Source organism: Grammomys surdaster, unplaced genomic scaffold (genome assembly GCF_004785775.1).
Source record: "Grammomys surdaster isolate TR1022 unplaced genomic scaffold, NIH_TR_1.0 126298, whole genome shotgun sequence".
NCBI classification, from domain to species: Eukaryota; Metazoa; Chordata; class Mammalia; order Rodentia; family Muridae; genus Grammomys; species Grammomys surdaster.
In genome coordinates this window covers 1,877,321-1,904,026 of record NW_021621098.1, presented here as the reverse complement: position 1 = coordinate 1,904,026, position 26,706 = coordinate 1,877,321, and the positions used below count along the sequence as shown (strand labels likewise).

The 26,706-nt window shown below is 40.5% G+C and overlaps 1 protein-coding gene across 1 annotated transcript in view; it reads right to left on the bottom strand.

The window, feature by feature from the left end:
• The window catches only part of Cdh2 (cadherin 2), a 209,848-nt gene that overhangs the window by 4,848 nt on the left and 178,294 nt on the right, over positions 1 to 26,706 (bottom strand). The window contains exons 14-15 of the mRNA XM_028759514.1: positions 26,154 to 26,293; positions 8,150 to 8,314 (exon numbers count right to left, since the gene is read on the bottom strand). Of these exons, the coding sequence (XP_028615347.1) occupies positions 8,150 to 8,314; positions 26,154 to 26,293 (305 nt within the window). The remainder of the gene's footprint in view (positions 1 to 8,149; positions 8,315 to 26,153; positions 26,294 to 26,706) is intronic.

Sequence of the window (26,706 nt, the reverse complement as noted above, 5' to 3'; positions counted from 1 at the left end):
GAGAGAGAGAGAGAGAGAGAGAGAGAGAGAGAGAGAGAGAGAGAGAGCGCCACTGATGGATTTGGAACTTGAGCAAGAAGTTCAGCCATTGCTGATGTAAGCAAGCAATAGGAATTAATTACTACAGCCCCAGTGGTTGAGAAGCCAAAAAGTTCTCTCACATTCTTTTTGCTTATTCAATGTAAGGCACACTGCTTGAGTCTCTGGGACTCTAATGCATTGGAGACCTGGGTATGAACAAACTGGATTCACTGACTGCCCTTTTCGAGTTTATAGTGTCTTAGTAGGATCACCTTCCTCTTTTCCCTTTTCCTATAAAATCTAACAACTACAAATATAGTTACTAAATAATTCTTTTAGTTCAGTATCATCTAACTTTGATCTATGAAACAGATCCCAGAAGAAAAATTTTAAAAAGCTTCATGTAAATTTCTAGTATAAAGAACTTCTAGAAAAGTTCTTAAAACAAGTATTAAGTTTTGGTTGCAGATGTTATACAGATGGTATGTTGGTAAAGAGTTTGCCCAGCATGTAAGAAGCCCTGTGTTTGATTCTCTAGCACTGCCTTAACTAGTTTGGTGGTGCTCACCTGTAACCAGAGCAGCCCATAGGCAGAGGTGGTAGGAGAGGATATTGAAGGTTTTTCTTGAAATGCTTGTGTAGCCACCTCAAGGAGTTCAAGGCCAATCTGTGATATATAATACCATATCCTAAAAGAGTCAATGGCAGGATGGCAGGGATTCAAGTACATCTGGATTCTGGGACTGAAACCTGATGACATATGTTTCTGTGCTCAAGTGATGCATTCTGCAAATTCTCACTGGCATGTCAGAAGACTCCAAGTCTCTTCAACAAATGTCTAAAAGATTTAATTCAGCAACTCCTTAAGATCATTGCAATGCTGGAGGTAATCTATCCCCACACCCAGTGTTGAGAATCTTAAATATTCTTTTCATTTTGAAAAATATACATTTCAGTACACGAGTTAGTTTCTGAGCACCATGGTAGTTTTGCATCTGTATTCATTGCTTTTAAAAAGGATTTAAAGCCATAACATGATTAGTGAGAGGAAACTGTGCAATGCAGGGCATGGTATGCTGTCTTTGGGTTTGTAATTATGAAAAGGTGAAACCACTGTCCTAAAAGAATTCTTGGTAAGCTATCTTTCCAGGCAGAGATCAAGAACTTTAAGCCCCTTCCACAGTATGGTATTGGTTTGTTCTTCAGAATAAAATGGTACTCTTCAGAATAGAATGAGATTCTTCTGAATGAGGTACTTACTAAACAGGTCACAGTCAAGTTCTGAAAAATTGTTGATTCTAGCCATTTGGTCAGAGACTACAGAATAAACCCAGGGCAGCAGAATCTTCTGGATCCCTTATGTACACCTTTATTCTTGGTTATGGAGACTCTTTCCCTTGATGTATAAAGTACTGTTACTAAATCTAAAAACTAACCATGTGTTTCTCTTGGTTTGACTCAATTTAGAAATATATACTTGGTTTCTTGGTTCACCTTTCACAGAGCAGAAGATCCTGAACCCTAGATAAATTTATCTGTGTGCCTTTATCAATTTTCTGAAGTCTCAGGTCCTCTGCAGAGTGCAAGCTGTGGCTACTTCTTGTTGAGCTCATATTTATAGACTTTGGACTCTATGCTTTTGGGGTGGAGACTTACTTTGATGGGAAGTATAAAGACACTCTACAGAGAGGAACAGAAGAGGGATGGAACGAGAAAGAGAGCCACTGATCTCCTGTCACCCGTCTTCTGTAGCCTTTGTGCTATAGCTTTGCCTCAGCTCCTCATGTCCTGCCAGCAGCAGAGCAAAAGGGACACCTCCTGTTCTTCTCATCTCAGAACTCCAGCTCCCTTCGTTGGATGACTGTTGGTCTCTCACTGATGTGGTATCAGTTCCTGCAGGCAAAACCTTCACTGTGCTTTTTAAGGTCTGCATACATAAGAGAAGGTCACCAGGGGTATGAAAGATGGCTTTCAATAGGTGCACAGCCACTTACTGAAAATAAAACCAATTACCTTTATTTAAGAAAGCTAAAATTGATTAAAAGTTTAAGTAAATAACAGAAGAAAGACACAGAAATAGAAGAATTAGATGGTGGTTTTTCAAGGTCTGTCTGATGTCTAGGTAATCTATAAGACAGAAATTAACACTCTTCAGAGAAACCCTCAGTGATCCTAGACCCTGTCTGTTTCCACTGTCCTCAACCTGAACAGCTACTGAAGTACCAGTTTCCCAAACTCCAAAGTTGTGCTCTGTGTACAGCTTCTATTTGCGTATTCATTCCTTCTAACTGGAATGTGACTCTAATGCTCCTCTGCATATTTCATATGATTAACATACCTTATCTATGCATTTAGCCCATCACTTATCTACTCATCCATCCTGCATCCATCCATTCACTTATTCACATATCAACGCACTGAAAATGCTGGGCTTGAGTTTCTCTTCTCCATCTTGTTTGGGTCACTTCAAACTATGAGGCTCCTTCCTGCTGAGGCTCTTTTGAACTCACATTCTGCTTTTTACAATAGTATCTGAGCTTTGGCTTCTCTTCTACAAAGTAAACTTTCCTCTACTGCTCTGGACTTAGGGTTTCTGTTGTTGTTGTTTGTTTGTTTGCTTGTTTTTCTCCAACTGTCATGGTATGTACTCTGTTTAGAGAACCTTTTAGTATCTATGGTTAAAATATAGTTGGGATCAGGTGTGGTGGTATATGCCTTTAATCGCAGTCCTCAGGAGGCAGAGGCAGGCAGATCTCTGTGAGAGCGAGGATAGCCTAGTCTGCATAGCACCAGTACAGCCAGTACAACATAGAGAGAACCTGCCTCAAAAGTCAAATAAACAAAAATAAATGAATACATAAAATGAAAAATATAAGTGGGCATAATTGGACCATCTAATTCTTCTATCTCTGCTTCTCTCTTCTATTATACCATTCTACATTATATATCTAAGCTAACATTATTAACTTCTTTATGGGGAATTTAAGTTATTTAAAATGTGATTATTTTAAAATGAGAGATTTAATTATTTTATTTTTAAGGACCATTGAAAATCTTTTATTCCTAAAAAATAATTTGTCTCCAATAATCATGACTGCATTTCTATCATTAAGAAGAGACTAATTAAGAGACTACTATATGGCGTGTCTTGGGCCAAGTATTTTACACACAGCATCTATTTGTTGCTGTTGTTTTGGTTCTTGAGTCAGGGTTTCTCTGTGGAGCCCTGTCCGTCCTGGAGCTCACTCTGTAGACCTGGCTGGCCTTGAAGTGAGATATTCACCTGCCTCTGCCTCCTGAGAGGTAGGATGAGAGGCATGTGCCACAGCCATCACGACATACATGCTATTTTATTAAGTTCTCACTACAACCTTAGGAGAAGGCTCTATTTAATCTCCTGTTACAAATAAGATAACTGGAAACCAAGAGACTCCGTTCAAGGATCTTGACCTGGTACAATGTGAGCTGGATTTGAACTCACACAAGCTCCTCAGTCATCTAGGAGCAAAATAAGATGTCTCAAAATAGACAATCAAAGGATAATTAGTAAGAGAAAGGGGCAGTTTAAGTAGTGGGCGGTGGTGGCGCATGCCTTTAGTCCCAGCACTTGGGAGGCAGAGGCAGACAGATTTCTGAGTTTGAGGCCAGCCTGGTCTACAGAGTGAGTTCCAGGATAGCCAGAGCTACACAGAGAAACCCTGTCTTGAAAAACCAAAAAAAAAAAAAAAAAAAGCTTCAGTAGTTACAAGAAATTATTCTACGAGACTATCCCAGATGCTTTAAGCAGTGTAAATCAGAAGTCAGTCTCTTCACAGAAGGGCACACATGGTTCTGATTCCTCGAAGACAGGAGCATGTGAGATTATTGCAGTTACTGGAGGTATGCTAATATCTACTAAGGAGTTGAGATGAAATCAATTTATTACAATTTTCTTACCCTCTGAAGGTCACATTTGAAAATGCAAACAGAATTAAATTCTCACTAAGATCCAAAAACAGGTGTCTTGCTCTACTCTACCTGCTTGACTAGAAATAAGTTTGCTTATCAGAGTCAAGGCAACATTCATTCATTACTTAAATAAACAAGCTAGAAAATGTTCTCATGAGCTTCCCTATTCCTTATATCTATAAAAGTGCTCCAATTATAATCACTGCTGTATTATTCTTCCTTTGGAACATTTGGTCCTTTGCTAAATCAAATAAGACCTGGAGATAAATGAATTTGTTTGTATTTGCAATGTTTTTACAAAGGGTGCTGGAGTTCTTTCCAGGTGCCTTCAAATGTTTCGAAATACATTTATTTTTGTTTGCCAAGTTAATGAAAGATATTGAAGAAGTCTTAATAGTTGCCTAGGATGGAAAAATCTGCATGGTGCTTCTGAAAATTTTGTGACTTCCAGGGAGTCCTAATCTCCCTTCCTTGGCCTACAGAACCATCATATTCCTTGTACTCTCTTCTTGTTGTTTTAAGCCTCTTTAACCTGTGCCCTTGCCTGGCTCCTGACAAACATGCTTGGAGTTGTCTCCTGCCTTTAACTGTAGAAACATTTTTGCTGTTATTATTTTGGCTTTTTGAGACAAGGTTTCCAATATCCAAACCTGACCTGAAAATCACTACGTAGCCAAGAATGAGTTGATTTGTCTCCTGCCACTGCTGAGTGCTGGGACTATAGGTGTATGCCATCAGACATTTTTTGTGATGCTGGGGTACTATCCAAGGGCTTTGCACAATCTACAGTTACTTCTCTGGTCCTCAAAGGGACATTTCTAGGCACATTTGTGGTTCCTGTTTGTCTTATTTCTGTGTCTTGAGATAATACTCTGTTTCATGCATTTGCTGTTATTTTGAAAATGACTACTGGTGGAACCCTTTCACCTGCTTATTCATTCATTAACTAACACAACACTCACTATACCAACCACTCACCCCAGGAATACTGACCCATTTCTAGGGCCACAGAAAACATCAAAGGGAGGCTGAAAGGAACCATGGTCTGTTTTATGAAGAGAGTTAAACCCCAGATAAGGTTGGGTAAGACTGGACAGCACCTATCTCTAGTCTGTGTCACTGACCCTTTCTGGCTTGGCAAGACTTCAGAAAGGAAAAGCCAGTTTGAGGCTAGAGGAACAGAATCCAATTACAAGGCAAGTGTAAAAAATACAGTTAAAGCCACTTCAAATGCTCTTCAATATGCAGGCTGGCAAGGGACTGCAGAGGAAGCTGCAACACCAAGTACTACCCTTGCATGGGAAGCCTTCTTCTGTTTAGGTTAAGCATAACTTCAATAGTGAACAGAGGCTCCTTGACTAAAGATGGATGGGCTGATGTCCCTACCAACACATGGCAAGATTTTAAGGGAAAACACACTTACTACATGTAAAGCACTGAGTGTCACAGCTCAGTCACACAGAACAAGGAATAGCCCTTGCTCTAGAGAACCCATATTCTCAGAAGACAAAAATATTGACAGTTGCACCCTTGAATTGAAGAGAGAATATCGACACACTCTTGGATGGCAGATAGACTACTTCCAGTCACACTCCAGGAAGCTGGGGACCATTGTGTCAGGAGAAGCATCATTGGGTCTTCCCAGACATATCAAGGACAGTTTTGTAGACAGGATGTTTGTATTGGATCCTTATGGCTAGGGGAGCCTTCCAGGTGGGCAGGGATGTATGAGATTTTCCTGCTCAAAAACATCATGCTTTGGAGAGATTTCAAACATCTCCTAAGGGCTGCAGTTTAAGAAAAGAACATGGGGAAGAAGGAAAGAGGCAAAAGTTAGGCTCCGATTAGCCTTACAAAAGTGCTTGATAGAAAAGATTATCAGGGCTGGGACTGACCCACATAGTGAGCAGACACCAAGAACTATGCAGAAACACCTAATGTTTAGAATTCTACTCATCAAAACTCTGGATTGCCAGAAAATCCAGTCCTTACACCTGCAGGTCTAAAAGTCATTATATTTTAAAACCCAATAATAAGGGGGATGACATAACAACATTTTCTTAGAACAATACACAACAGATCAGATACAAGCCCATTAAGTTCTCTTACACAAAGGAAAAGATCTAATGCTATGCCTGAGTTCCTGGAACGGTCTCTGAGCAGGTCTGTGAGTAAAAAGAACAGGGCAAGTCAGCACATAGGTTAGAGAAAGGGGGAGATACTGGCATTTAAACCCCCCATAAGGTCTTAATCTACATCTGCTACAAATCAACCTGCTCCCTGCTGAACAGAAGTAAACACGTCTGGAAAGCAGCCTCTTTGTATCTAGGTACAGACAGCACTGGGCAGTCACAGATGCTGAGGAACACTCCAACCCTGTTCAAAAACTTTGTTAAATCAGTTACTCTTGTTACAATTTCTTTATTGTATGGGGAGTGTGTGTGTGTGTGTGTGTGTGTGTGTGTGTGTAGGTGAGACAGCACTGTGTGAGGGTCAGTTCTCTCCTTCTACCATGAGGATTCCAGGAATCAAACTCAGATCATCAGACTTGGTGCCAAGTGCCTTTACCCACAGAGCCATTTTTGCCAGCCCCTATTTCAAAGCTTACTATATATGAAACTTTATAGTAGATTGGTGACATTTATATATTGTTTAATAGTGTCAATAAAGCCTTCAAAACAAGAGGCTACTCAACACATGATCAAAGCCACATGCAATAGCCACCTCAAACATTGTGATTCATTAGAGACCAGTCTTGGAGTGCCCAGCATTTGGGCAAAGAACACAATTACTGCTATATATTCAGTCAGTATCAATACCTGCTACTGTCCTATATGAACAATAAAAATCCTGAGAGAGAAAGTGAGTAAAAGCCTGGCCTGGATTTACGCAGAAGAAGCACAAATTATTCTCTGTCAAAACTTTAGCATCAGTTGTAGCTAGGCTCTCTCTATCAATGAAATAAAGAATTACAGAGAATTCTGACAGTGAGAGTGTGCTGGTTGTATCCAGCAGAGAATTAACTCCCTCACACAGAGGCTTTTCAACCTCCTCGACAAGCCAGTGTTCAAGTCACATGGTATTTAACTTAGCCATTCTTCCAGCTAACCTCCTTTGATAGAGTTAATGGGTATGTAGTGGATTCTCACCAGTTGGAAGCTCAAAGAGTACAGTGTGGAAAAGACGTAGAAAAAGATTGTAGTAGATTGTTAAGACTAACAAATGAAGTTAGAATGCATGACAGTACTAGTCTATCTGTTGCTTGGAGTCTAGAGAATAAATCCTTTTCAGAGAGAATGGTGAGCACTGTTAATGTCTGCTGAATGCATGCAGGTTGTGGACAGATAACTCCCATTCATGTTAATCAGAACAACTCACAGGCCTCTGTCCATAATGTGCCTCCTCTGCAAGTTTGAGGACCTCACTTTGATCCTCAGAATCCATGGGAATAAACCTAGTCAGGATGGCATACGTTTGTAATCCTGCCCTGGGGAGGTGGAGACGGGGGACGGTCCATGATGCCTCATGATCAGCCAGGCTAGTCTACATTGTGAGTTCCAGGTTCAGTGAGAAATCCTGTCTCACAAACTCAAGTTAGATAGTGTCTAAGGAACGTCAGTCCAGGTTGTCCTCTGGTCTCCAAACACACATGAGTGTAGGTTCACATATACACTTGCACATACATATACACTTGCACATATATATATACACCTATACATACATTTAAAAGTTTTAAAGGTAACATTTTATTCTGCCACTGAAGTCATAACTGTTCTCATATAATGATAAATTTAAAAATAATGACACTTTAATGAATTGTACTCAATAGCTGTGTCCAAATGTGTAGCTCACAGAAATCTAACCATAAGCATACAGTAAAATGCTCTACAAGAAAGTGAGTGTAGCCACTGGCTAGTTGTCAATGCTCCTATAAATAGCCCTTCACCCACACTCATGTAACTAACACTAACTAAACACTTTGGCTCACCACAAAAACATATAAGCAGAAGGGGTACTCCATGGGAGGAGAAGGAAAATCAGCAGGTGTCAGGTGGTCACGAGATGTAATGGGGTGAATAAAGAAAACACATTACACATAAAATAACAGTGAAACTCATTCTGTAGTCAACATGCACTAATAAAATACAAATTTTAAAAAAGAAAGTGAGTCTTTCTGTACCTCATTAATGAAGTCCCCAATATCTCCAGGATGTGGGGCTGCAGATCGGACTGGATACTGCGGTTCAGCATGGATAGGTCTCTCGTCTAGCCGCCTGATTCCCACGGGCTTGATCGCATCAGGCTCCACAGTATCTGGTTGCTGGAGCTGGCTCAAGTCATAGTCCTGCAAGGAGGGAATCAGAAATCCATGGGATGAGCATGAGGAAGGCAGATTACAACCTTTGTTTTTAAACACATGCTCAAAATGCATGGAAATGAGTGCGATTTAACATAATGGAAAAGTTGCCACGAGGAGTTTTTCATGTTATGATTAAATATTTCGTTCACACAGCTCTTTCTTCTGTGTTTTCCATCTCTGCAGTCTGTGCTCCATCTGTTTTAAAGCACTCCTCATCAGCTCCCAATGGGATACAGTGTGACGAGGTCTCGCTACAAGATAACTTAAGAATCCAACTACAGCATGCCCTGTACCACCAAAGCAAAACAACCAAATTAATGTTTCCAACATCAAAAAGAAGTAATGAGGTGTTTTTTCCTGCTCTCTAAGGAAGGCATTGGTGCGTCAAGGTTGAAACCTAACCTTCCATCCCCCCCTTCCTTCCAAGGTCTTGAATTTCTTATCCACAAATTATGGTCTGTGGGACAGTTTGACTTGTGCCCTAGTTTTCCTTAAGAATGGCCTTCATATTTTCAAAGGGTTACTTAAAATATCAAACAAGAATAAGCCTCAGGGATTGTGTGGCCCACAGAACCAAAACATTTCCCCATCTTCCCTGTGGAAAAACAGTTTGATCTAGGCATGCTGGGCCAGTATGGTCTGGATTCCTATCCATGCAGCCCTGTAGAGTGATCTGGAAAAACAGCCTGTGCATTTGCAGAGAGGCAGGGTGAAGCTGTGGAACCAGTACTCCAGGCTTAGATTGGGTTGTCTCAGCTATTCTGTTAATGTGCCAGCCACCTGGACAGTAGTGCACATGGAAACCAACTCTATACTGAGAAGGAATCTGACTCTACTCTGAGCAAACACTTTGTAGTTTTCAAACCTCTACATCAATGGATCTCAAATTGTGGATCCATCCCCTTTACTGTCACAAGTCAGATATCCTGCATATCAGATATTAACATTATGGTTCATAATGGCAAAATTACAGCTATGAACTAGCAATGAAACAATTTTATGGTTAAGTCATCGCAGCATGAGGAACTGCACTAAAGTTTGCAGATTAGAAAGGCTGAGAACCACTGTTCTACATTCTGATGCTGAGTTTAACTGAAATGCTTAACCATTCAACACTGACACTCACAAAAAAATACCAACTTTCTAGCATTCATCTTGCTTCAGCCTGCATTGCTCTGTCTAAACTCAGCTTAAATCCATTCTAAGTATCTTCACAGTGAGTCTGATTTATTCAGGACTCAAACAGTTACTACGTCTGGCAGTGTGCTAGGTGTTGTACATATGTCTGCTCATTTAATCTTTTTAACACATTTTATCATCCTTGTTTAAGATACGAAGATGTAGAGTTACAATTAACCCAAGTCACCCACCCATGGTCCTGGAGCCATTAAGATACAAAACAGACTTGGACTTTGTATGTGTTAGACTCCACAGCCTGGCTCCTTTCACAGCCGATGGCACTGAGTCAACTCAGAGCTACAAGAACGGATTTCAAGAGAGACGAGCTGCAGAGATGGTCTGAACAAGGATAAGAAAGCCGAGAACAACTCAAGTATCCACAACATGCCAGCCATTCTCAGTTTCTTCATGAGGAATTTCTCCAGTCACTAATTTCTAACCAGCTTCATTGTTGTCTTTCTGGATCACAGTTGATAGAGCCTGAGGGTCTTTCTCAATTCACAGTGATTCAGAATGGCAATTAAAACTATGGACACCTGTCTTTGATGTGTGTGATTTTAAGCAGAACAGTGGAGAAGTTCTTTACCCAACACTACTCCCACTGAGTAATGATTTTCTTACAGTTTGATACAGTCAGGTGAGTAAAGGTCCTGGGGTAGGTAGATGGAAAAGTCACCTCCACCAGGAATGCACCACGTGGTGTATGACGAAGGACAAGCCAAAGAGGGGCACAAACTTTGAATACCACTAATGTGCAAAGACTTAGTTGGACAACTGGCTTTATATTTGAGCCTTGAACCGCAGGTAGACTAGAAAGACATCACTGTGGAGGCATCATGAACAGAGGCATGGGAAGGATTGTTTCAAGTCATCCGTTAACAGCCAGAGAGAGTGGTTTTATCTAGTACTTCTGTGTTCAGCTGCAAACTTAGAGACTGTTGATAATGGACTATGCCTATAAATCTGTAAGCCAGCCCCAATTAAATGCTTTCCTTTATAAGAGTTGCCGTGGTCATAGTGTCCCTTCACAGCAACAGGACACAGACTAGGACAGAGGGGTTTGCTTTTTATATCAAATGAAATAAGCCTGAAGTTTTGGTTCATAATATTCAACCCTTGGACAGACCCTTCTACTCCAACTTCTTGGCAATGTCCACTGTATCTTCAGGTTGCAAATACAAGCACATTTCACCATTTTAAAAATATTCTTTGTTAGCTGGGTATTGCTGGCATACACCTTTAATTTGAGCACAGGGGAGACAGGGGCAGGATGATCTTTGTGTACTTGAGGCCAGCCTGGTCTACAGAGCGAGATCCAGGACAGCCAGGGCTACACAGAGGAACCCTGTCTTGAAACCTCAATATATAATAAATAATATATAATGTATATTATTTTTAGATAACTTGCCAACATTTAGATACATTCCTGATTAGAAAACTGAAAGCTCTATAAAAGAGGGGGAACACTCACATCCTTACAGGGTGACATAATACAGGTGACAGCAGCTACTCTATCAACAGCACTGCCTCCTGGCCAGCATCACTGACCAAAGCTTAAATACATAGTTATACAGCACCTTATTAACCTGCAGGTGTTTTCTTTTCAAAGCTCTGACCTATTTCCTTAAAAACCAGAGAGTAGGGTTGAGGAGATGGGGCAATGGGTGAGAACATTTGTGTGCAAACATATATTCAGATCCCCAGCACCCATATCAACATTCAAGGGTGGCTGTATGAATCTGTCACCTAAGTGCTGGTGTGGGTACAGAGACAGGAGGATAGCTGAGACTTGCTGTATAGGCTTCTTGTATAGCTTCAAGTTCAATGAGAAAATGTCTCAAAGGGACCAAACAGAGTGACAGAACGGGGAACTCAATGTCATCCATTTATCTCAGCAGCATATGAAAATGTACACATACATGTGCATACACCACATGATGCTCACACATACAACAGATGCACACACAAACACACAGACACACACAGACATAGACACACACACCTTTGGGCAGGACTATAGACAGTTTTTGTTGGAAGTAAGTGTGGAACATAATTGATGGATGATTCAGGAGACACGACTTGGATCATGGACAGTCCTTGGCAGTAATTCACTATGGGGAAGCAGAGAAAGGACCCTAGTCCCATCACTTAGAACACAGACAGCGTGATTTATCTCCTCATGATGACAGGAACCTGGTAAGTTCCTCAGTTATGATGGGATAGAAAAAGAACCAGAAAGCCATTGATTTGCAGCAAGCTAGAAGCGAGGTTAAAGGAATGACTTAAGAGTTTCTTTGTGATGGCTTCCTCTGCTTTGGCAAATGTTCACTACAAGCAGCTGGCGGCAGGGAGCAGGGTCTTGGGGACAAGGCACAGGCCTTGATGTCATTGTGTGTTATATGGCAAAAGTCCTACCCTGAGGGTTCAATTTTAGACATTTTGATAAAACCTCACTCTATATTGAATACCCTAAATTATATCTTTACAATCTCATCATGCTTTACTTAAATATAAAAATTACAACATGTAGGTTAAGAATTAAAATGAGAATTACAGAGACCCAAAGTTCTCTGCAGGTCTTTTGGGTTCGTGGCATTACACATGAAGACTGTAAACAACAAAGGAGCTTTATTTAGACCTGGAACTCCAGAGGTGGAATGTCTCTGATACTTGTCTTATGACTGTCAACTTTTACAATGTGAACTTCTCAAAGAAATTTGATTTTCAGATGAAAGTCAAGCAAAATCATATACCAGCTCAGTTTTGGGGCTAGTGTTAATTGGCAAGAATCATTAAAATTTCGTGTGGGTCAGGGCTTTTATACTATTTGTGCGATATTAGTACTTGCATTAAAGATCTAAACTTTTTTTCTTAAGATTTCGAATGCTTTAAGGATGATTTAATTCTGGGAAGGCTCGTGGGAGGTTAATAGCAGCTAAGGTTCTTGCGCTGGCTTTTGTTGTTAAAATTCCACCAACTTGCAATGATTTATAGTTGATTCATATGATAATAGCACAAATCTACCTTAAGGCATTTAGTAAAATAATAAAATAAAGTAAAATGAAGCAAAACATCAGAATATATACAATTCTAGGCTCCAGGCAAATATTTTATGGCAGTAAATCCCATGTGGGAGTGATGGGACCACTCATCTGGCATATTCCAGAGGCTCAGGGAGCACCTACTGGCTGCCAAATGCTGTTTTCAGATCAAGGAGATGAAAGAAGGAAGTCACCCTGTGACAAGGCCTGTGAAAAATCACATTAGGTATATCCCCTTCCATATTGCAGCTCATAAAAACAAACAGAATCTTCCAAGTGGTGATTGCATTTCGTTAATGTCTGAAGCTGAGCAAGGGCCATGCTTGACTACTGTCGCAGGCCAATGTGACTAACTGTCAGAACAACACTCTGAGGCAAGGGAAACTCTCAGTAGGTAATATGTTACCCTGCAAGCAAGAGGACCGGAGTTGTCATCCCCAACACTCGCATAAAACATTGGGCATAGCAATGTTGCCTGTAGCTCCAGTGCAGGGGGTTGGAAGATGTGTAAGACATGCTGGCCAATCAGTCTAGCTGAATTAGTGAACTCTTAATTCACCGAGAGTCCTCATTTCAAAATCCAAAGAGGATGAACCACAGGATGCTTATCTCTAGTCTCCACATGAATATTTACATGTACAATGTTTACATTATGATTCACAAATGTAGTAAACATAGTAAACTTCATAACAGTTATGAAGTAACAACAAAAATTATTTTATTATTGGGATCACCACAATAGGAGGAACTCTATTAAAGAGTTGTACCATTAGGAAGGTTGAGAAACACTGCTCTAAGTCCATGAAATGATTAGGCCATTTGATCAGTGAAGAATTTTGTCCTACCATCGGCCAGTGGTAGTGTCTTTTTATTGAGCAAAGACAAAATGGCTTCAGGATGGCCAGACAAAGTAGCTTCATGTTGGCCAGATGAATAGACAAATTGAACAGTTAGTTTTAGGACTAAGCAGCCATGAGAAATAAAGTAAATGTCAAAGTGAAAAACAGAGATTACCAAATTGAAAAGAAGTTGACCATAGCATGGGTGAGGAAATCTTCAGACCAATATGGAAAGGAAAGGGAGAATGAATAAATGTGTATTCTTATTTCAACTGAACTCAATAAATACTTTCTCTTGAATCACAGTCATGGCTATTGACTTCATAGAGCACGTATGTATGCATGTATGTATGTATGCATGCATGAGATTGGTTCCCATTTAGCCCCACACTGGTCTTCATTTGTTTGAGACACTGAACTTGAAATCATAATCTTTCTCATTCTACCTCTGAAGTGCTAGCATGACAGGTTGGCTAACTGTCCCTCCTTCTCCATCACCATGTCTGCCAGGATGTTTCCATGCTGCATGCCATGATGATAATGGACGAAACTTCTGAAATTCTAAGCAGTCTAAAATGTTTCCCTTTATAACAATTGTCCTAGTCATGGTCATTGTCTTTATAGCAATGGAAACCTAAACTAAGACACATAGAATTTCTCATTCTTCCTCTGTAATTTGGTCGTAAGTATACAGACATAAATCACTGTTCCCTTGTAAGTCTTGTCTTGCCACTAAAACTGTCTTCTCTTCCATATTTTTACTCAGCCTGCAACTTCTTACAAAAAAAAAAATGTCACCACTCAGATTAAGTTCAAAGTAGCCTACTGCTGGACTTTGGAGAAAGATAAGCAGTGGAAGAAAGAGTGACATCACCTGCTGAGGATACGGTGAGCCAGAATGGAAACCCTCCCTCCTTTATATTATCCTGGAGTATCTCAAGAAAGACTATTCTAGTTTCAAGATGAATTTACTCATGAAGACATTTCAACAAAGGAACCTAGTATTTGACTTTACAACACTGGATTCTGCCATCAAGTGCTTTTGTTTAGATGTTGTCACCTAGATATGTGACTTGAATTGATTATAAACATATAATTTCTGGATAGAACTTAAAACTCAGAATTCAAACTTTCTAAAAAGAAAAAGAATAGAAAGAAAGAAAGAAAGAAAGAAAGAAAGAAAGAAAGAAAGAAAGAAAGGAAGGAAGGAAGGAAGGAAGGGATGAAGGAAGGAAGAAAAAAGAAAAAAGAAAGAAAGAAAGGCAGGGGTAGACAGGTAGGAAAAAAAAAGACCACAAATCTACAGTAAGTTTTATTAGTCACGGAGATAGCTATAAAGGGCCAGGTCATAAGTATTTTGTGATGACTAGGCACACAATCTCCTACAACACTTCCACTCTGTTGCTGTTGTAGTGGCTACAAGATGTAAATGGAGGTGAGGTGGAGAGGATTTGGCTCTTGGTTGTACTCCAAAAAGGCACAGGGTGGAGCTGGCTATTTTAACATTTTAACATCATATAATATTCAATCATCCTCTTCCTCTTTCCTTCTTCCACTTCTTTCTTTTCAGAACAGTGCTGACACTTATCTTGTATTCAAATTCTTATTATTTTCTATTGCTGAGATAGCAATATATTTCTTTTTCGATTAAATCTAAAATTGCACACTTATGACTAGCCAGGAAAAAAAAAGAATATTAAAACTCATTACATAAAATTTTGCGTTCATTCACATAAAATGACAAGATTAGAAAGAGAAGAAACACATGCAAATTGCACATACATTAAAGATAGTCAAGGAGCAGGAGTACGTGGACGGGCACCACTTCTCTAGCTCAGCAATGTGTACCTGGCCTCCAGTGTGTTGAGAACAGTTTGATAAAAGGGACTACCAATGTGCTGATCTCATCTCTGACGAAACTCTCCTCCTGTGAATTCCGTTTTGCTCTTAAAATAACTAATATGTGCTAGCATTTGCAGGTGGGTATGCATGGATGGGTGACTTGGAGCCTCAGTAAGAGCGTGAACTTTGCCAGCAATAAAGACGCAGAAAGTGGTCTTCACAGTCGTGTCCAGATTCTGCCATCTGGTAGTTTGCTTATGAAGCAGAAAGATTTTGTAAAAGAATGGTTTCAAGGGATCAAATACAGAATGGTTAAATAATACTCTAGTTCAGTCAGATGGTTGGGCTGGTAGCCCACAGAGACCCCCTGGCACAAGCAGATAGAGGCCTGGAAGGGCTTCAAGGGTTTTCTTGTATCTGTGCCCCATTCTTTTGTCTAGGCAACGAGCCTGGATTCCAGATTTTAATTCTTGTCCAAATTGCATATTTAGACTTTGTGTTTTTAGTAATTTGGCTGGATGGATTGAGTCCCAGGTTTTTAACTTTGTATATGTACTCAATTTTGCAAGTCATACTTAGGCATTTAATTGCATCTTACCCTTGGCCTGCTCTAGAGAGTAACTACCAGTGGTTCTGGAGTATATTACAGCTAAGTCGCTAGCCTTGCTGATAATACACAGGCACACACACACACATACACACACACACACACACACACTATATATATAGTGTGTATATATATATACATATATATACTATGTATATATCTGTGTCTGGTATCTAGCACAGTGAAGAAGAACAGGAACTTGCAAATCTCACAGGTCTGAAACTGAAGCTGTACTGTCCACTTCATAGGTAGGCAAGCAATACACAGTGAGTGACTGAGATCAGGTATGCAGTAATAAATATCATTTATAAAACCAAACATCAGAATTTCCTATAGTGAATGAAAAGTTATTAGCTGTGTTTAACATGTTCTATTGGTACAATTTCAAACTAGGTTCTGGATCATCTTGGTTCTTGAGACATGAACTACTAAAGGAAGCTTATCATGACTCTGGGTCATGGGCAGAAAATTCTGGCCTGACAAAGAGGACCAACTGGCTTCTAGGTTCATGGTGCTCCTTGCATACAATGCTCTTTTCATCTGCATGAGCTGCTGTACCATCTTTGTCTCATATGTCCAGGGATGCACATCCCCACACCATATATGATATGCCAGATATGTGAGACTGTGGTGTCAAAACTGTCCATACAGAACACCTCAGTGATTTTCCACATACAATGCCTAACCTGCTTTGGGGAGAGGCCAGGTGATTTCACTAAATCCAGTTATTCATCCCAAGCATGTCGCCAAAAGAATCTTCCCAGGGACTAGGGAATACACGTGATGAGTTTTCACTTAAGTCACATATAAATCATCCTTCAATGTTAATGGCATCAGTGACTGCAAGTATGTGCAGTTAGGCTGGCCTTGGAAAGCACATGTAGAAAATGGCAGTTCTGTGAGCACACTGGGCCTATGAGGAGTAAAACAAACTTCCTAAACCTCTTGACATATGCTCATGGCCTGACACTAAGGTACTGTTACAGAAGCAAGAAATACATTTCAACTAGAGTTCAGAGAGTAAAGCCATCATGCCTATGACAGAAGCTAACTTATTTTCAGTAATAAATCTGGTGAAATGATTTGATGGACTTTCTGTCTTCTAAAATCAGTACGATTGAAAGCTGTCCTTTGCACCCAGAACATAATAGAGCCTTCTCATAGAAATCTGTTTTTTGTTCATCCAAAGCTCAGTAATAAGCATATAATGTAATCAAGGTCCTCAGAAATAATTATCCACAGAGTATAGGCTGATAGTATGAGCTAATAAAGCTAGTTTGGTACAAAAGATAACAAGGAAAATTTATTTGAACATGCTCATCTTGCTTACAGAAAAGCATCTAGTTTCCTGTGATTGTTACTGGCAGAAAGTGGACATTTCTAAATTGTGCCATTTTCACAAAAACCAGGAAATAAGAATTTTATGTGCTTCCCTCTTTCCAGGTTTCAGAATTCTTCAAAGTCAGTAAAACACAGCCATGAGCTCAGGGAATAAATAGATGCTTTCTTTACTTGGTAAAGAATCCAGCTTTCAGATGTGTCCTTCAAACCATAGGAGTTGGTTGGTATTGATGTTTTCTGAGAACAATCTCACTGTGCTTAGTCACAAATGGGACATCTATATCTTCATACCTTCATACACACACACACACACACACACACACACACACACACACACACACTTACTTCTTGGAAACACTGAAGAGGAGGTAGAACCAGAGGTGAGAAAGAACAGGAGCAGAACTGAGTCTTCTGGACATGACAGGACCATGGCATTCATAGACACACAGCAGTTTTGGTCAAGATCAACCCAGTCAATGTGCAAGTATAGAACTGGAAGGGATTCCCAATCCTCCACCCATAATTAAGGAACTATGAACACTGGAGGTTCTTGAAAAGGGATAAATCATTTTGTTTTCAAGGATGTAGACCCTGATAGAGCAACCATCTCCAGTGGGTGGTCTCATGTCCAAATGTATGTTGGCAGGAAAACTTGGAACTTGTTGGGGTACTTAAAGCAAACAAATATACAAACAAACAAATCTATAGAGGGCTTAAAGTTTAGAGGATTTAAGGAGGAAGAGGGGTAGATTTGGGAGGAGTTGGGAGAAGAATGGGAGTAAATATGATCAAAATACATGGAAAGAAATTCTCAAAAGTTAATAAAATTATCACATTAAAACAAACAAACCAACAAAAGAGGCCTATCTAACTGATACTAACAAAACAAATAAACCCTAGCTAGCTCCCAAGCTGTCTCTAAAATCTAGGAACCCACATAGAGCTCTCAATCATGGAAAGTGAAGACCTAAATGCTTGGGAATCCCAAGCAGTCCTGATGCTTATCATGTAAACAGTGGGAGCCAGGAACCTAGTCATTATGAGAGACCACTGTGAAATCCTCAGTGCTTACCAGGCCCCCTGCTCTGCCCTGTGTCAGTCAACTCTGCCCTGCTCACTGAGGTTACCCCTCAGGGTCCTGTGTTAGTTCTGATGACCAGTAGTCATTTAGGGATCTCCATTATCACCATCATCATGTCTTCTTGAAGACTAAGAACACCTGCCACAGACATGGTCATGAGTGAGAATGTCAACTTTTTAAAATTAAGAGCAGAGGATGCTGAAGATTTCTGTATTCCAAGGCAGATGTGGGGCAGACCAGAGATAAATGCCACTTCACAGGGCAATGTATGAGTGACCTGAATGAATAAGAGCTTTGTGAAGGATGGTATAAGGATATGTAAACATTTCCTCTACTTGTCCTCAAATAAACATTTAAACCTGCTTCGCTCCTTTCCCACAGTGAATGTCTACTCTGCCTGACTGTTCTGAGCGTCTAATGAGATCATAGTAGCAAATGACCCATCATGGGTCATTCTAACACCCATGTTCATGTCTAACACCCATCGTAACAGCAGCTTATATACTACATTGGTATACTCATGACAGCTTTTACAAAGGTAAAGAGTGAAGCTGCCTGGTAACAGTGATTTGGGTAAGAGTACATTGAAGGAAGCATCAAGGATGCTGTAAACATAAGCCACACTCAATAAATGCTGGCTTTAATGGAAGAATTATCATAAAAGAATCTAAACCTTAAAGAGCTGTAAGTTTCGGTTTCCTACTCAGGGATTCAAAGGGAAAGGTCCCAGGGAAAGTGAGAAATGCCCTATATTGTACATTTCCCCTGATTTTATTAGAGATGTTGATATGGAAGAACTAGACACAGAGATCACTGATATAGGATTTGCAATCAGTTTTGCTGGCCAAAAGGGTACTGAAGGACATTTACTAATGAGGATAATTAAGCATGCCTTGATAACCAGCAAAGCCTTGCTGGTGATAGCAGTGAGCCAGATAAAGAAGTAGCCTCACTCTAGGAAAAAAAGACCAGACAGTATACTAAAAAAGTCTATCCACCAGCCAATAGCCCTAGGCAGAAAGAGATAACAGGCCTGTCAAAACCTAGGGACGGCCTCTTGCAAATGCAGTTTCAAATACGGCCCACTCTGGCCTTGACCAAGACAGTCCATGAAAGAGTAGAGTATCTACAAGTTCCCGTCAATGTCAACTCTTTTTCAGACAAGGGCAAAAGGCACCGGATTCCAATGCCCCACCCGCTTCTTAAACTTCTCTTATTTGTTAAAGAAATCGGTAGCCTGAGCAGAGGAAATTCAACAGATAGAGATGCTAATCTGGGGAGATAAGACCTGCCCTTGTGAAGGGCTGCTTTGCTTTGCTTTGATTTCTTCCTAATCAGCTAGCTGCCTGGAAGAAAGGCTGCTTTGTTTTGATGGAGGAGCCAGGACCTGGGTAATCCAGCTACAGGCTAAATTTGAGATACACTTACTCTGTAGAAGACAACTGTAGTCTTGCTTCCACTCACTAGCTTAATGGATCTTTCAGATTACTAAAGGTGGATAGGTATAAATTGTGGTCATTTCTTACTGAAGTAACAGGACAGCAAAAGGAATCTTTGAGACTACCTGTCTGTGACATTAAGCATAACAGATTTATACCTAAGTATCACAAGCCATGTCCACTTAGAGAGGAGCAGTCCCAGGTCACACCTCCAGCAACATGCAGGCTCCTTAAAATAATACTTACTATGTTCAAAAACAATTAACACTTGTCCAGATGTATCAAGGCCCCAGCTCCAGATTTCTACTCCATTGTCTATCTGTTAGTATTCTGTCTAAACTCCACCTCCACAGTCACTTGGCAACTGCGAGGTATGCTCCTTCCCACAGTTACCTGGCAACAGCCAGGTAGTCCTGCCCACTATAAAAGGGGCTGCTTGGCCCCTCCTCTCTCTCTTGCTCCGTTGACCCCTGCCTGCAGGTTCTCTGTCCCCTCTCCCCTCCCCCTTCCCTTTCCCCTCGCTCCACGTGGTCATGGCTGGCCTTTACTCCTCTACTTCTCTCTCTCCCCCGCTCTCTTTCTCTCTTAATAAACTCTCCCTCGTGAAACTGTCTCGTCTGCCGTTATCTGTCCAAGCTGCGCGCCGAAATCCTTTTATATTCTATGCTCTAAAGAAAAGAATTCCTAACAAGGACCATGGTAGAGTTGTAGAAAAGATAAAGTGCTATATTTCAACAAAGCCAGGCTTCTCAGAAACTGAGCATGGCTTCCAGATTTAAAGAAAGAGCATCTGGTTAGAAAAGGAAGGATTTGCATTAAATATAAGATGAATAAAAATACCTGGTCATAAAGTATTCCTGGTTTTCTTAAGGACAGAGTCAAAGATTAAAAGAATCCATCAAACATATTTTGAAAGAGGGCTAGCATGATGGCTCAGTGGGTAAAGGTGCTTGCCAATGAACTTGATGGTCTGAATTTGATCCCAGATTCACACATGGAGGAGAGAGCTGACTCCTGCTTGTTGCCCTAAGACCTTCACATGACATGTAGGCCATGGCATGTGCATGACTCCCTTCCCCCTAATAAATACATGCAAACATGTGTTTGGATTTTATCATATAGCAAGGCATTAGAAACCCACAGTAATTTAAGCTACGTGGTAATGTAATGATGACAAACAGAATAAGCAATAGAAAATAGTGGGGCACCAAACCACAGAACTACACATACACATACACCTACTACGAACTATGATTCTTTTTCATTTAAGTTAACAGAGGATGAAGACAGAATATCTTAATCCACATCTTATACCCCATAGAAAATCAAGCATAGATGGATCATAAGTGTGATTGACAAAATCTTACATACTGTTCACAAATATGACAGGTCAAATGAGAAAGGTCTATAAAGTCATACAAGCTGTGGGTATAGGGTTCATTATCATGACAGATGTGGTCTTCTAAATGGAATAGAAAAGCTTAGCCTCAATAGGTGCAATGACAGACTGGCTACTGTTACAGTAAAACATCTGTTTATGCTAAGACATCATTAGGAGTCTCTAGAGAGCAGGCTAAGAGATGAGATCTTCAATGGACTTATCCAACAAAAAGCTCCTGTCCATCATGTGTAACGGTTCTATCAGCTCAATAAGGAGAAGAGAACATTATAGAAATAAAGGAAAGTTGAATCAAAGCTTCGTAAATGAAGATACAACCAGCAGGGATATCCCAACTAAATCATAATAAGACCTATTGTACCAGAGGGCTGAGGTTCAAGACTAAAGAAGTCAAGAAGCTAAAGAGATGGAGGACATTGGGCAACTAGCATCCATACTGTGGGATGTGAGGTGTAAATGGGACAGCCATGCACAGACACATCAGGAAAATGAATGAGTGTGCTCAAGCCACACGTGCACACAGAGGACATGCCTAACACATGCCTAAGAATGTTCACTGATGGTTTACTCAGAATACTCAGATGGAGGCTAGGTATGGTGGTACATACCTTTAATCACAGCACTCAGAACTGTGAATTTGAGGCCAGTCTGGTCTACACAGAGACTTTCAGGTCAGCCAGCACTACATATGAGACCCTGTGTCAAGCAAGCAAACAAACAAACAAACAAACCTGGAAACATTTACAATTTCCAGTGAAGCAGAGTGGATAAACAACACGCAGTTGTTTCCTAGCACTGAACAGTGTCCACCAATGGTAAAATGAACCACTTTTACACAACATGTGTGGGTCTTACAGGTCTAACAGTGAGCAACCGATTACAGACATAGACAGTATCTAATGATGTTGTTTACTTACATTAAAGGTAATAATAATAAAAGCTAGTTTATCATAACAGTGATTTATAAAAATCTGCTGGATTTTTTTTTTGTGGCCGTCATTTGGCTTGGTGGAGGCAGAAAGGGGGTTTCTAGGATGCTGTATGCATTGATATGAGGGGTAGGTACACTCTTAAGTCCGTAGGGAACCTCTTCTTCTCCACAGGATACTCAAAAGTTTGAGACTAGTATTCACATTCTAACTTAAAGAATAAGTCAGATAAGTGAACAGGTCATAGCCTTAGAAGCCATATGCTGAGAACAAAGTGAAGTCTGACTCCATGAGAGCAGGAAGAGGCAAGCCTCTACCGTAGACCACCCATAGTCTCTTTTATCCCCACTCCCCAAGTAAAAGGATGATAAAAAGAAATCACCATGAAATAAAGGCATCAGGACAAATCAGCTGACCTTGGAGGGTGACGTCAGTGGCCATGAGAGGGTTTGAAGGCTGAGGGGGCTTGTTCCTACCACCAAGGCCTTCCTGTGGGTCTCTACTTAGAATACAAAAGGTTCATCAAACAAAGCAAGCAATACTGTTGAACTGGGAGTAAAGAAGACATTTAGATTAACAACTGTTAAAACATGGATGAAGATGTTAAAGGAGAGACAAGATGCCTGTTAGAAAGCTCTTTCGAGGCAAACACAGCAACCTTAGAGATGCAGAGGGCCAAGTGAATTAAAAAACATAGAGCTAGGTAAGAAAAGAGCCCTCGTCCATTCCTATACCAAGTATTTTATTTTGTTATTAAGTTAAAACATTATCAATTAGAACCACAGTGGGAACCTGCAACAGAAAGACCAGGGACATCTAAAGGCTGTTCGCAGAGAATAAAATGCCACCAAAGAACCAAGTATCTACCAAGATAGCACAGTTAAGAGATGTATGAAATAAGGAAATCACTCACAGAGCATAAAGCAGAGGAAGTTCCAGAAAAGTTCTCAAGAGAGTGGGGAAGCGGATTGAAAACAAGACATTCACATCCATAGGTTTGTGAAAGCCAAGGAACTCCAGGGTTCACAAAAGGCGGAAACTAAAGGTTTACAGTGACATGTTCCAGTGTTTACAGAATGCCTTATGAACCCCAAAGGCACATATGAGTATAAATTAAATGTCTTATTTAGGTTTTATTTAGATTTCTCAGCCATCATTCTACTTCCAAGTCCATGGTGAATGACACTTCTCCCTGGAGACAACTGTTTGCCTAAATGACTCCAGCAGTAAATTGAACTTCACTCGATCAGGAATTGGGTCTTAGCGTTTTAGATTCACAGAGGCTAGGGCATTTCTGCTGTGTCTTCTTTAGTCCCTCCTCACCAGCAGGCAGGTTTTACTATTGGATCTCAAACATCAACCTAAACAGATGAAGCCAAGAAGAGATCTTTCCTAAATGAACTACAAGAGAACCTGAAGCAACTTCTTAAAGAAATTTATATAAATGGGGGAACAGATTCAGACAGCTGACTCTGAGCTCCGGCTTATGTGCTACAATGCTGGGAAAATGTATTAGATCCTTCCCCTGAACCTCCAATTTTATGAAACAACTATCACTTACTATTATTAATTTTCTGTAGGAAGAGCTAAGGTAGGAGGAGTAAGGAGAGGAAGAGGAGGAGTAGGCAGAGGAAGAGGAAAAGGAAGTGGAGGAGGAGGGGAAAGAGAGAGAGAGAGAGAGAGAGATATAGGAGCGATGGAGGCGGATGTTCACGTGTCTGTAGCAGTCAAAGGTAGTTGGTATATCTAGGTTGGGTACTGGGTTACACTTCTGATTGTATGGGCATCTTGTTACTGATCATTACCAAATATATAAGCTTTTGGATAATTTAAGCATTAGAGACTCATTTTCCCACTGGGCCCTTGTGGATGGCGGGATGGTCTGGGCAATACTCAGCCTTGTGGAGACAGCATGGGAGATTGGCAGAGCCATTTCCCACGCTGGCGTCTCCTGGGTGGCAGGGCTGGTGTTACTGCCAGGCCAGTTCTAGCTGCTGCACGAACGTGGCCTCTGGCCATAGAATATGGTGGCTAAGCTAGGGAGAGCCGCTGCAGCTTAGATACAGATACTCGGCATGACCGGCAGCTGATTTTAAATAATTACTTCAACAATTTTCTACTTAAGCTTTGTGAGGTGGTTTTAGGTTGACACTTCCAAAGTGATAAACAGAGGCTGGAGAGATAGCTCAGTTGTTAAGAGCACTTGCTATACAAGTACGAGGATCCAAGTTCAAATCTTGGGCACTCAACATAAAAAGCCAGGCATAGAACTTCAGCACTGGGCCCAGGGACCGGTAACTCCAAGAAGCTCATTGGCTAGGCAGCCCTTCTTGAAACAGGGCTTTGGTCCAATGTGAGACCCTGTCTCAAAGCAGTATAGCAGAGAACAACAGAGAACTTCCTTGATATCCTCCTTGCTGGTCTCTCTCATGTGTACATAAGGGAACGCACAACTGCACTCACACATATGCATCATATACACACACATAACCCTCAACACACACACACACATGCACACGCATGCACACGTGCACAAACACACACACACACACACACACAAAATGAGAAGCCATGAGATGAAAAGCACAACAATGAAAGCAGGATGTGATGAGTAAGTGAAAAGGTAGATTAATTAAGAATTAAGACACATGTAAACTTCAAAACATAAATACATTTATACAAGTGAGAAACCCTGGGGTATATTTACAGAGCTTCTTTAATTAGTCAGTATTCAAAACGGCTTTACACACTTGAGTCAAGTTTTCAGGACATCTTAAACAAGCCTCTTTCCTAAATGAGAGTTCAGACTTTGTAAATCAAGAACAGAATCTGCAGTTACGGGCTCACAGCAATTCCCATGACTTCGAAAATGTGAAAGAGGAATGTCAAAGATGGAGACCAGGTATGAATGTGCTCTGCTAAACGAAAGAAATATACCAGTTCTTATCTTAACAGGTGCTTCGAAGTGTGTGTATGTGTGTGAGTGTGTGTGTGTGTGTGTGTGTGTGTATACTTATACTGATTAGCCCACTACCAATTGCACTCAAGGCAAAAAGATGACTAAAAACCCCAAGAATGCCAGGTTCTTTTCAGGTTCTTTCTATCATTTGTTTCAGAAGCAGAAATGGTGTAACCATAGCATTACATGTATTGATGACATACCTGTTGTGACTTCTTGGGAATACTTCCTTATACTCATCAACATTTCAAGATGAAATACGTGTATGGATGACTGAATGTAGGCTGTGACACCAGACAGACCCAGATTCAAATCCTGTGACCAAAGTAGACATCTACCTGGAATCTGTGTGGAGCTCATTTTTGCAGGTGTCAAAAGTGTGGATGTTCTCATAGGAATGGAAGCTTTCAAAGATTTTATAGAGATATTTGATGTCTGTGGCCAATGCCTGGTATGCAATATGGAACTCTGAAATTGTTCTTAGGACGTCTAGGCTGATTCTGAGCAAGGCAGCCTATGTTTTTCATAGATTGCTTATTCTCACTCTCGGTACATACAATACATGGCACACAGAAGCAAATATTATTTAATAGCAAGAAGAGAATTCTGTCACCCATTGAGCAACTACTGTAAGCCAGGCACCAAGACAGATACCATAGAAAAATAAATGGAATAGATGTGCTCTCTAAATGCTGGCTTTTCTCCATGATGTTAAGACTCTTAGAGTCACATATTTGCTGGCTCTGACTTGGTTTATGTCACCATAGATTTAAATCATGCCTAGAATATTAAATTTGCCTAGGAAGCATTTACAAAATAAGCAGACTTGGTGCTTTTTATATCAACCTTGTATATCTAGAGCCCAATATAAGAATTAATTGTACTTATATTTTAACTATTCAGTGGGACAATAAAAGGCCAAAGTAAACAAATACAAATTTAAGTGAAACAGGTTCAAGCTGTATGCTTCCTGAATCAATGATGTTAATATAACATATATTATAAATACACTGTAAATACAACTATAACGGGTATTCTGGGAACAATCAAAAAATATGTGACTTTATGGGAAGACTATATCAGCTGGTTGATAATATGATATGATAAATGGCAGAAAATGTGGCAGTTTTCATAATACTTAATCTTAAAGATTTAAAACACCACTCACCTGGTCTTCTTCTCCTCCACCTTCTTCATCATATTTCAATATATTATCTCTTACGTCATCTTCTGGGTCAATTAAAAGCTGCTTGGCTTGGCGTTCTTTATCCCGGCGTTTCATCCATACCACAAACATGAGAACAAGGACTGGATAGGGGATGGGGAGAAATTCAGACTGCTATTTATTCTGAAAGCCAGACTTACAGAACCTCAAACTTCTGCATTCCCGATTTAAGCATACAGAAGGACCATGATACATAGTGTGGGCCTTAGTCCTCTGCCAGAGCACAGAGTGAAGGCCTGGACTCTAGTCTACAGGGTCCCATGAACATGCTGAGTAAACTCCTTTGCCCTGTGAAGCATGGTCTACAGAAGTGACTATATGGCTTTTATCTTTATCTTGGCTTGTTAGAGGATCGATACCCTGACAGAATGCTTCATAAACTCCAAAGACACAAAAGCACTGAGTTGAACTGTGGCACTGGTCAGTCTTCTTTATACTCCCAAATTCTCGGAGAAAGGTACTTCCTCTGGCGAACAAGTGTTTGCTTAGATGGTTA